A 13,391-nucleotide genomic window follows, 5' to 3' on the forward strand; every position below is an offset into this window, starting at 1 on the left:
CTAACAAATGTAATTAATGATTATTACTATATATGAAATCCACAGAGAACTGACAAATACAGTGCATCCAGAAAGTATTCACTGCGCATCACTTTTTCTACATTTTGTTATGTTACAGCCTTATTCCAAAATGGATTAAATTCATTTTTTCCCTCAGAATTCTGCACACAACACCCCATAATGACAACGTGAAAAAAGTTTACTTGAGGTTTTTGCAAATTTATTAAAAATAAAAAAACTGAGAAATCACATGTACATAAGTATTCACAGCCTTTGCTCAATACTTGGTCGATGCACCTTTGGCAGCAATTACAGCCTCAAGTCTTTTTGAATATGATGCCACAAGCTTGGCACACCTATCATTGGCCAGTTTCGCCCATTCCTCTTTGCAGCACCTCTCAAGCTCCATCAGATTGGATGGGAAGCGTCAGTGCACAGCCATTTTAAGATCTCTCCAGAGATGTTCAATCGGATTCAAGTCTGGGCTCTGGCTGGGCCACTCAAGGACATTCACAGAGTTGTCCTGAAGCCACTCCTTTGATATCTTGGCTGTGTGCTTTAGGGTCATTGTCCTGCTGAAAGATGAACCGTCGCCCCAGTCTGAGGTCAAGAGCGCTCTGGAGCAGGTTTTCATCCAGGAAGTCTCTGTACATTGCTACAGACATCTTTCCCTTTATCTTGACTAGTCTCCCAGTTCTTGCCGCTGAAAAACATCCCCACAGCATGATGCTGCCACCACCATGCTTCACTGTAGGAATGGTGCCAGGTTTCCTCCAAACGTGACGCCTGGCATTCACACCAAAGAGTTCAATCTTTGTCTCATCAGACCAGAGAATTTTCCTTCTCATGGTCTGAGAGTCCTTCAAGTGCCTTTTGGCAAACTCCAAGTGGGCTGCCATGTGCCTTTTACTAAGGAGTGGCGTCTGTCTGGCCACTCTACCATACAGGGCTGATTGGTGGATTGCTGCAGAGATGGTTGTCCTTCTGGAAGGTTTTCCTCTCTCCACAGAGGACCTCTGGAGCTCTGACAGAGTGACCATCAGGTTCTTGGTCACCTCACTGACTAAGGCCCTTCTCCCCCCGATCGCTCAGTTTAGATAGCCAGCCAGCTCTAGGAAGAGTCCTGGTGGTTCCGAACTTCTTCCACTTGCAGATGATGGAGGCCACTGTGCTCATTGGGACCTTCAAAGCAGCAGAAATTTTTCTGTAACCTTCCCCAGATATGTGCCTTGAAACAATCCTGTCTCGGAGGTCTACAGACAATTCCTTTGACTTCATGCTTGGTTTGTACTCTGACATGAACTGTCAACTGTGGGACCTTATATAGACAGGTATGTGCCTTTCCAAATCATGTCCATTCAACTTAATTTACCACAGGTGGACTCCAATTAAGCTGCAGAAACATCTCAAGGATGATCAGGGGAAACAGGATGCACCTGAGCTCAATTTTGAGCTTCATGGCAAAGGCTGTGAATACTTATTTACATGTGCTTTCTCAATTTTTTTATTTTTAATAAATTTGCAAAAACCTCAAGTAAACATTTTTCATGTTGTCATTATGGGATGTTGTGTGTAGAATTCTGAGGAAAAAAATGAATTTAATCCATTTTGGAATAAGGCTGTAACATAACAAAATGTGGAAAAAGTGATGCGCTGTGAATACTTTCCGGATGCACTGTACAAATTGATTGTGATATACAATCATTCTAGATTTAAAATAGTGTTTCAAATACACAGAAATGTAACAACATTATACATAATGCATTGGTTACAACCACAGAACCACCATAGGCAGGCCAACCATACAACTTATTCATTGTATCTTGTGGTACTTGGTTAAGTTTAATCTTTCATTAACAGACAGACAGACATGCGGGTTTTCTGTAGAAAATAGGGTTCTGTGTGGTTGGTTGCCTTCAAGGCACAGTGACGTCTACCTGTATATAAATCAAACTTCACTCTGGCTAGAAGTTTAAATTTCTTCATTGCAGGACTAGTGGCATAAGTTAAGAATATGAAAGACATATTTAAACAGAGAGGTGCTGACTAGATGGACTTGACAGTTTAAGTTTTGTCTGTACTCTGTGAAAGCCCAGGCGAGATTGTGGAAATATGAAGGTTTGGAGTGACCAGGGCGCAAATTTAATTCCCTTAATGCTAGAAGTACTAAAAAATAAATATGATGCTGTTAAAGCAGTAGAAAAATAACTAAATCCTACAGTTGCAGATGAAAATTAAATAAGTAGTGGTATATTATTTAGACAAAACCCAATGATGAAAGTTTACATAAGAAAGAATTTAAAAGTGCCTGCAACAAACAGGTGATACGCCACCTTTTACAGAGGCCTGATAAGGTTTGATCAGAAAGTTTCAAAGAGAAGGGCATGGCATAGGAAATATGTTATAAGAGGACCTCAAACCACAGAAAATTGTGATAATACAAAAATTTATAGAAATAGCTAAAAGAAAGTTTAGATTTGGTTAGGGCTAATGTTTCCCAACAACTTTAGCCTGTTGGTTGAGTTGAGTAAAATATTAAGTGGTCCTGGAAAACATATAAATTCCCTATACTAGATCATTATCTATATATATAATTCACTAAGCCGGGAGACAAGTAGCCACCCATGGAAAGCACGCCGGAAGGGGCGTGGATTCACTAAACCGCCGACAAGTAAGACACCAATGGCGCACGCAGGAAGGAGCCACGGCCACCAACTCTTAGACCATTGGATACGACGAAAAAATCACAGGGCCACACCCATCAACTCGGACGCGACGCCTCGGAAAACATGCCGTCATTTCTGTTTGTCTGTGCCACAGTCCACTTGCAGCTCTGAGCCACATTGACTTGGCATTAGTCAACCTCAGTGGAACCTTGGTTCACACAGAGGCAGCGCCAGAGAGAGACAGAGGCACACACAGGCAGCGCCAGAGAGACACAGGCACACACAGAGGCAGTGCCAGAGAGACACAGGCACACACACACACACACACACACAAGAGGCAACACCAGAGAGAGACAGAGGCACACACAGGCAGCGTGAGAGAGAGAGCCGCGCACACACACAGAGGCAACGCCAGAGAGAGACAAGCGCACACACAGGCAGCGCTCGAGAGAGAGTCTCGCACACACACAGAGGCAGCGCCACAGAGAGACAGAGGCACACACAGGCAGCGCAAGAGAGAGCCACGCAATCCTTTAAAACTGAAATTAAAACACAATGAAGGAAGCAGTCTTTAAAAACCAATAAGCCCTGTGCCTCTTTTTCATTAGCGTCTCACCTGCTTCAGGCCCTGCAACAGTCGAGACGCTCTCTCTGCAGATGACCTTCTCTGTGCCTGACTCCACTACTGTCAGTCGCCTGATTAAAAATGGCCTTTTGAAGGGGAGCTATGGACCCGCTATACCACAGGAACACATTGCCTTCGAGCCTGCTCTCGCTCACTCTAACGTACCGGCTTTCTCTCTGTCCTCACTCGCTCACACACTGCACAGGGGAGAAATGCCCGAAGCACGAGTCTACCCGGAAACCGCTTCAGCCACACTTCCACGCCCCTCGCTACACTGTGAGTGCGATGATTATTTATTTAAAAATGGGCTTTTGAAGGGGAGCTGTGGACCCGCTATACCACACGAACACCTGTGACATTGCCTTCACATTGTTTTCCTTTTATTTATGATCCTGTTGAGCAGATCAGACACCCAGGCAAACAACACTGAATAATCAATAGCTGCAACCACTTTGCCCCCCCCAACTCCTCACCTGAGTCGGTTTTGTCTGTGTTCAGCAGTGTTTCCCAAACTCGGTCCTGGTGAACCCCTGTGGATGCAGGGTTTTGTTCCAACCAGATTCCTAATCATTAATGCCGGTGAAACTCATCCGGGATAAGTCGGTTTTTCAAACGCAGACGTGTAGCACATTAGTCTAGCAGACTAGCTGGATATAAAAATGTCATTGACGAAACTGTTGCTCTCAAACTTCGCAACATGGCTGTTGGCTTTGTTTGCCAACATTGGGATAATGTCGGTGACGTGGTCACAAACTGCAACAACTCACCACACAAGGACGTCCTGTCTCTCGAGGCATTCACACTGCCGGAAGACAACCAGGGGATACGCAGAAAACCGCCATGTCAGTCAACGCAGATCAGACACCCAGGCAAACAACACTGAATAATCAATAGCTGCAACTACTTTGCCCGCCCCCACTCCTCACCTGAGTTGGTTTCGTCTCTGTTCAGCAGTGTTTGCCAAACTTGGTCCTGGTGAACCCCTGTGGCTGCAGGGTTTTGTTCCAACCAGATTCCTAATCATTAATGCCGGTGAAACTCATCCGGGATAAGTCGGTTTTTCAAACGCAGCCATGTAGCAGATTAGTCTAGATGTAATAATCCGAGATGAATGCGCGCCCTCGCGCTGAGTGAAAAGCCAATATATATTGAGTCTACAAAACATGATCAGCAAGTCTTTGATAGGCTGCAACAAAATGATGAAAGAACGGGCGCATTTTTTTCACACAAGCTGAGTGGGTGTTAGTTAGTTAATTTGCAACTCGAAGGACTTCAAGATATAATATGCACAAGAGGTAACACTGCGGCCCAAACCAGAAAAGACTGCTGGCAAAAAGTGGCTGACAAACGCGTGTGCATTGTACTTACTGAAAGCAGCGTTACGGATTTTGCAAATGTTCATTTTTTTCCCTCTGCTTAAAAAACATTGAAAAAGCGGCGCGGATTTGTTTGCAGCGTGTAAAACAGTTTGTTTGTCGCGGATAATTTGCTATCCACACAGGGAGGAACCGGGAAGCGAACCCACAATCTTCCACTGTCTCCTTACTGCAAAGCAGCCGTACTACTACAGCGCCACAAGGAAGTTAAAGAATGCACCAGGCCACATGTTCATTTTTTCCCCTGTGCTTAAAAGACATTAAAAAACTGTTTCTCAACTGTGACTCCGGAACAACTCGGTACACGAAAAGCGGCCAGAATCGCAAACAACAATGAAAACTCTACGTGACTCACAGGTAGTGATGGGCCGCTCGATACTCAGGTTTCGACACTGTGTCGAGCTTTCGAAGCACTGCAGATTTTAATACTTGATCGAATAATGACATCTGTGATTTAAGGATTTCACATTTTCTTTCTCAAATGTGCTTACTTATTTTCTGTCTACTCCGTTTTAATTAAGACAGACCAAAGAAAACATTTAAGGCTATTAAATGTAATCTCAAGAAAAGATCAGGATTAATTATAATACTAATAACAGGAGCGATTATAATGATACAGTGCAAAAGTAAATACTAATTGAAAGAGCCGGGAATGCATGAGGTGAGGAGTCTTATTTTGTTTAACTCTTGTTATCGTATAGTGCATTCTGCCTGTCGGCGTTAGTTATATTTATATTTTTTAGACATCACACACTACAAGCTGCTGACGAACGCTTCTCTTCGTTGTCAGTCTGTAGCTACGAAAAAATAAAAGCAATACGACTTTTAACAGACGTCACTGAAGTGTATCATAAGTTTCTGTAACGTTAATGAAAATGGCCAGGAGGTGTCACGAGAGAGGTGAGTGTCAAATGCTTCGAAGCTTCGATACGATTTCCGACACAATTGCTTCAAACGTGTTGATGCTTCGTGAGGCTTCACTCCACCCATCACTACTCACAGGTTACTGAACGAGAAATCAGCAGACTAGCATGACGGATGGGACGTAATGGGCGTCCTTCCCCTCTCCTCCGGATTTTTCTAATGTTAATTTTTTCCCTGTGCTTAAAAATCATTAAAAAAGCGGCCTGATTATGCGGCGTATGGTACGCCGCGCGGGTTGGCTAGTTAAGATTAAATGTTTACATTTTGATGCTGATTTTAGAATTAGGATTAATGTAAAATCTGAATCCATTTCTTTAATTGTAGCAATGTCTTTAGAGGTGAAGCCACACAAACAAATATAATAAGGAATTGTAAATATCCCATAGAAATTCATTTTATTTATCCCACTTTTATACTTTTGAATCATACAATTATATTTTGACTAGTCACACTGCTAATCAGAGGTATATGTAAATTGGCAACTTAGATTTCAAGATGCTGTAATTCAATTTTTATTTGTGAAAATCCCCGTTTTCACATTGATTTTCTATGGAGTTTTGAATGTGTAGTTAAAATTTGACTACTTCAGATTAGAATTATAGATATCTTTAATAGGTTTGAAGGATATATATTGTTTTTGAAATCCAAAATGGTGTTTTAGTTAATAAAAAAAATTCCTTCCTCAAATCTTTATATATAATTCACTAAGCCGACAGAACAGGCAAGACAACCATGGGATACGCACGATATAGCCACGCCCGCCAACTCACAGAGACCCACCCACCAACGCTAAGACGATGGGATACAATGACAACTCACAGAGCCACACCCGCCGACAACACAGAGCCACGCCCACCAACTCTAAGACCATGGTTTAGGCCGCCAACTCACAGAGCTGAGCCCACCAACAATTCACTAAGTGGCCGACCATGGCACATGCATGACAGAGCCACACCCGCAAACAATTCGAGCGAGAGCGAAAGCATTTGCCAAGAATGTTTTCATTAATCAAGAACGAAAGTCGGAGGTTTGAAGACGGTCACATACCATCGTGGTTCTGACCCATAAACGATGCCGACTGGTGATCCGGCGGCGTCATTCCCATGACCCGCCGGGCAGCCAACCAGGTAACCAAAGTCTTTGGGTTCTGGGGGGAGTTAACGGTGCAAAGCTGAAACTTAAAGGAATTGACGGAAGGGCACCACCAGATGTGGAGCCTTTCGCTTAATTTGACTCAACACGGGAAACCTCACCCAGCCCGGACACGGAGAGGATTGACAGATTGATAGTTCTTTCTCGATTCTGTGGGTGGTGGTGCATGGCCGTTCTTAGGTGGTGGAGCGATTTGTCTGGTTAATTCCGAAAATGAACGAGACTCGCGCCTGCTAAATGGTTACGTGACCCAACAGCGGTCGGCGTCCAACTCCTTAGCTTTCAGCCACGTGAGATTGAGCATTAACAGGTCTGTGATGCCCTTGGATATCCGGTACTGCATGCGCGCTACACTGAATGGTTCAACGTGTGTCTACCCGGCGCAGAGAGGCATGGGTAAGCCGTTGAACCCCATTCGTGATGGAGACCGGGGCTTGCAATTGTTCCCCACGAATGAGGAATTCCCAGTAAGTGCGGGTCATATGCTCACACTGATTACGTCCCTGCCCTTTGTACACACCCCCCCCCCCACACCGCTACTAACATTGTCGGTTGACTTGGTGGATTATAGAAAAGCAGCCGGAACCGCAAAGAACAATGAAAAGTCAATGTGGCTCAGAGGTGCACATGGACTGTAGCAGAGACAAAAGCGAATGAGGCGGTGTTTGGAAAATGAACAGTCAACGTAACTCACAGGTGCATGTGGACTGTACACAGACGAAAGTGCCTCAGGTGAGGGGTTGGGGGCCGGCACATGAGCAGGCAGTACGTACTGAATGATGACTAAGAGTTGACTAAGAAATCAGCAGATTCTTGCTGGTTTATTAAATTACAGAATTTTCAAATGTTCATTTTTTTCCCTGTGCTTAAAAATCATTAAATAAGCGACGTGATTATGCGCCGTATGCTATGTCGCGGGTTGGCTAGTTCCATATAAAAGTCAAATGGATAAGTCTCACAGCTATTTGTATTCAAGAAATGTGCCCATTGCACATCAGTTAAGCGAAAAATGTCCACTTTCAAGTAATGAATTCCAAAATCAAATATTGCCATACTCTATGTAAACTAGCAACTAAAACATCACATATGTTACAGAGGTCAGACAATGATGTGGCACATATTTAAAGAAAGTTGTCAAACAATTAGCATGCAAGATCTTAACACGTCAAATGCCATTTTATTACTACTGCATGGTAAATTCTATGAAACATTTTGCACTGAGCAGCCATGCAACCAAAATAAGCAGTTTTTATATACAGTTCAGTGCTCATTGCAGATGAGGTGGTCATATCATTGATGGACAACTAATCACCTTCAGGACATTTTCAAGACATTATCTTTATACTCTGAACTACTAATGCCAGACAAATATAATATGAGGTGGCCATGCTCCAACTTCCCCAGCAATAGGAGGTCCCTGCTAAGTAAGGTTCTACAATATATTTGCTATTCCGTTGAATACTGTAAAAGTGGAGAAGCAGCAGGTGGAAAGATTAAACAGCTGCAGTCACTTAGCATATTGCACAACACACTTTCATCTACGTAACTTGTACATTATAAATACTTGTGAATTTTTATAGTTATCTGAGTAATGGCAAAAAGACATCACATTAGCAGTGACACGTTTGTGCAGCATAAGCCCTCATCCATCCATTTTACACCATTTCTGCTCCGTGTTGAATACACTATAAGCAGGAAAAACAGAAGCCTTAGTAATTTTCTTTCGTGTAATATGCTGATAAATGTTACAATATTAATACCCACAACACATCACACAGAGTGTTACAAATAAGCATGTTTAAGCAAATACATAACTTTGTAATTGATCAAATGCTTGGCACTATAGACTGACCTATTTTACCATTAAATTTTATATGAATAAATCAATGCTTTGTAAGTAAATCAGTGTCTCACAGAAGCCAGTCTTATAACTTAATGAATGAATCTAATATTGATAATAATCTGAAGTGTATTAAATGTAATAAAAGCATTTAGGCTATGCCTTCACTTTGTACACTCTTACTTTTTTGTAGCATTGGAATAAGCCTTCACATGGCTCAAGAGCTATTGAAAATGTAAGGTTACTTCTAAATATGTGCAATCTAACAGTTAACTGATAAACATTTATCATTTCCTCCTTTTTAAGGATTAAAGTTTAAGGAGTACTTTGAGTTTACTTGTTCTCACTGATTTGAACTCCCAGGCTTGTCTTCACTAACCACTTCTTTCAAATATACTTTGCTCAAATGCTAATGCAAAAGTAGGGGGGAAAATAACATTTTTCTTGGATTCTGTAAAAAACAAACCAAAACATAAAATTAAGTAATAAATGGCAGAATAAATTTCTTCAAAAAGATAACAAATGTGTTACTGCCTACAAACACCAATACTGCACCATAGTGTGCACAAGTCTCCTCAGCCCTTTCAAAAAAACAACACAAAGATAATGTTGGTATTGTTTTTAGTTTGGGCAGTCTTGTCTATACAAATTAAGTATATGGTGGGAGGATGATGAGGCTTGTATAGTTAGGATGAAGACAAAGTATGGACTAATGTGACTCATAGCTTTGTTAGTTTAGCAATAAGAAATGGTAAATTGTTTTTTTTTTTTTTTGATGAAGACAACATAATAACCCAATGTTACAGTGTGTGAGTCAAAATCTACAAGCATGGCACTACTGCAGCTAAGCACAGAACAGTGGATACAGTCAGAATGAGAATACAAAGTAATAAGTTTCCAAATTTATTCCTAACATTTCATAATAAAATACATATTATTTACCTTCCATGAGTTTGGCAAACTGTTCCGGGCAAGTGGATGGAATAGGAAGTGTTAACTTGTTGACAGCTACTCCATAAGCAACTGCAAGGCCATCAATTCCACGGTAAGGCACTTCTCCTGTCAGAAGCTCCCAAAGCAAGACCCCATAGCTAAAAGCAAGAATAATACAAAAAGGTACTTTTGTTGATAAAAGTCAGTGTAATATAGTCTTCCAAACATTTTTACAATAGTATAATATAGTATTGGAACACTTTTATGGGGACAAGACATGCTTTGATCATAGGTTAAAGTACTCTTCTTCAAAAGGTTGTCAACTTCAGTTCTAATATCAATGAATACAATATCGTTCCTTTTTGAAAGTTTGGAACCAGGGGACTACTTTTGATTCTAGCTTGTTGTTTGTGGCTCATTCCAGGAATTAAACCAGATCTATTTTCTTTTAATGGAGGAAAATTTAATGACAGACCTTCTTTTTATCCAGTCATGCTTTTGCCTCTTGTAATCTTAATTACCATAAAGCTCTCAATTTTTAGTACTTCAAACAACATACTACAGAGACCACAGCATAAAAAAATTTCTGGTTCCAAATTTTGAACATGTTATCACAATGCTTTCCAATTAAATATCACACAGCTTATAACTCAACGACAAGGCTCTCCTTTATTTCTGTAATGTTATGCTATTGCATGCCATATCAAAATTTGCAGTCTTCTAATAAAGGTTTACTGGCAGCAGTGTTTAAGTGACTGAACATTTACTATTGCAGCTTCCAACAACTTTACATCCAAAAGCCTTTTCAAAACAAACTTAAAAACTAATATTTGATAGGAATAGTGTGCCAGCATTAATTGTATTATTCAAAAGTATTGAAAGAGTTAAAACAAATGGTGTAGTGATTATTGTTTAAGTCATTATAAATCATTTGATCTTATGTCTAGGATCACAGTACTGCCGAACGATGTGCTCTCCCCACAAAGAACGATTTATAGCAGACTGATGCAGGTTATCATGCAGCATTTCTTTTTCTACCATTCAATTTTTCCATTTGTTTAAACCAGATTTCTTGTCTTTTATGATGTTAAGCAGTTCCACAGCAATATGCCACCATCATATTGTGTCTTGAACCCCAAAACACAAGGCTGAGTCTCAGTACTTTAGCAAAACCAACTTTATTCAGCTTGAAATAGGAAAAGCATGGTTATTTATTGTAGTGGGATCTACCATTCTCCTATACACAGACACCACAATCAGGCAGGGTCGTGGCCAGGTTAGTGGCCAAGTAATCCTGTTCCCTGCATTTATAACATTCCTTGCATCACCCACTGACTGTGATCAACTAGGATCTGTTTTGGCTGCGAGCTGCTACAGCTTTGGAAGCCCCGGTAACTGATAAACTGTCTTCCACTGAAGCAGCAGTCTCACTTCACGACACTCTTCAGCGTGTTGTCCTGTTGGGGGAGCCCCAAACACATAGATATTGTTTTGTAACCTTTTCTTCACAGCTGTTCTTCAGATTCTCAACTTGAACAATGATCCGTTAACTGTATGGATTATATCCAGAAAATGTTATTCTGTATGGATGAGTAGTAACTTTCTCAAACTAAATAAGTCTTGGTTAACATGGATATAGTAGTGTCATTAGAAATAAACCCTTAGGTTTAAAAATCAAGGCAGAGGAAAAGAATTTAGGGGTAATCATTGACTCTGACCTAAACTTTATAAATTACATATTAACCAAGACTACAAGAACTTCATTTTTTCACTTAAGAAATGCAGCAACTGTTAGACCTCTTATAACTTTACAAAATGCACAAAAAATTAATTCACACTTTTATTTTTAGTTCAATAGATTACTGTAATGTACTAATAACCGGACTAACTAAAAAAGTTATCAATCAGTTGCAATTATTGCAGAATGCAGCAGCCAGGATCTTAACTAGGAAAAGAAAGCCTGAGCACATCTCACTTGTTTTAGCATTGTTACACTGGTTACCTGTGTTGTTCAGAATTTATTTCAAATACTACTAATGGTTTATAAAGCTTTAAATGATCTTGCTCTGTCCTATATTTTGGAATACCTGTCTCTACACCCAAGTCATAACCTTATAACTTAAAATGGAGGTCTGCTTATAATTTCAAGAGCCAAGCTTAAAAGAAGTGGTGAGACAGCCTTTTGCTGTTATGTACCTAAAATCTGGAATACATTCCCTGTAGAAATTCATCAGGCTAATACTGCTGAACATTTAAAAAAAACTGCTTAAAAATCCCCATTATTTTAACAGGGCTTTTTCACAAGTAAATTTAAGTTTTAATCCTGATAAGACTATATGGGTATAGAATAATCATATTCTTCAGAGATATGAAATCTGTACCTATCCCCACTATTCTCTGTTGTCTTTTCTGTTTTTTCCGCCACCACCATCACTTGATCAAGTCACCATGCAACCCCCTGAGATGATGTAATGAAGGCGGGGGTCTCATCTGTCCACGAGACCAACTTCATCAGAATCCCATCATGTGAAGCATGAAAACAACAGAGGATTAATTTAGAAACATTTATGTTAGGTAAAATGCCCAGTGGGGGCTGGGTGGTATTTGGCATTGGAATCCATGCAGATTTTGTTTTTCCTTCAGCCTAACTAGAGTTTATTTTTTCCCTACACTCCCAGCCATTTCACCTTATCTTGGTTTTGTTGTTACTTATTATTTAATATTATTGCCTTATCTTGTTTTTCTTTTCTTGTAACTTTTTCTTTGTCTTCCTGTAAAGCATTTTGAGCTACATTGTTCTATGAAAATGTGTTATAGAAATAAAGGCTATTGTTGTTATTGTAAAGATTTACTGGTGAAGGCCAAACGTAACTCTGATTGTGTCCTTATTAGGATACTGCCTTTAATCTGTGTTAACTCTGTAATACAGAGATTAAACACATATATATACATATTATATATACATATATACATATCATATATACATATTATATATATATATATATATATATATATATATATATATACACATATTATATATATATATATATATATATCCACATATTATATATATATATATATATATATATATATATATATATATACATACATACATACATATAATATACTAGCAAAACACCTGCGCTTCGCAGCGGAGAAGTAGTGTGTTAAAGAGGTTATGAAAAAGAAAAGGAAACATTTTAAAAATAATGTAACATGATTGTCAATGTAATTGTGTTGTCATTGTTATGAGTGTTGCTATACACAACAGATACACACACAGATATACACACACATAATATACATATATACATATCTACATATAGACATATGTACATATATATATACATATACACATCCACATATATATATATCAACATATATATATATACACACATACATACACACATATGTACATATACACATACATAGATACATATACATACAGTGGTGTGAAAAACTATTTGCCCCCTTCCTGATTTCTTATTCTTTTGCATGTTTGTCACACAAAATGTTTCTGATCATCAAACACATTTAACCATTAGTCAAATATAACACAAGTAAACACAAAATGCAGTTTGTAAATGGTGGTTTTTATTATTTAGGGAGAAAAAAAATCCAAACCTACATGGCCCTGTGTGAAAAATTAATTGCCCCCTGAACCTAATAACTGGTTGGGCCACCCTTAGCAGCAATAACTGCAATCAAGCGTTTGCGATAACTTGCAATGAGTCTTTTACAGCGCTCTGGAGGAATTTTGGCCCACTCATCTTTGCAAAATTGTTGTAATTCAGCTTTATTTGAGGGTTTTCTAGCATGAACCGCCTTTTTAAGGTCATGCCATAGCATCTCAATTGGATTCAGGTCAGGACTTT

General features: G+C 39.6%; 1 protein-coding gene across 2 annotated transcripts in view; it reads right to left on the bottom strand.

The window, feature by feature from the left end:
• The window catches only part of map3k21 (mitogen-activated protein kinase kinase kinase 21), a 114,920-nt gene that overhangs the window by 23,926 nt on the left and 77,603 nt on the right, over nt 1–13,391 (bottom strand). For both annotated transcript variants that reach the window (XM_051919366.1, XM_051919365.1), the window contains exon 3: nt 9,526–9,674. In XM_051919366.1, the coding sequence (XP_051775326.1) occupies nt 9,526–9,674 (149 nt within the window). The remainder of the gene's footprint in view (nt 1–9,525; nt 9,675–13,391) is intronic.

The sequence above is a fragment of the Erpetoichthys calabaricus genome, chromosome 15 (genome assembly GCF_900747795.2).
Source record: "Erpetoichthys calabaricus chromosome 15, fErpCal1.3, whole genome shotgun sequence".
NCBI classification, from domain to species: domain Eukaryota; kingdom Metazoa; phylum Chordata; class Cladistia; order Polypteriformes; family Polypteridae; genus Erpetoichthys; species Erpetoichthys calabaricus.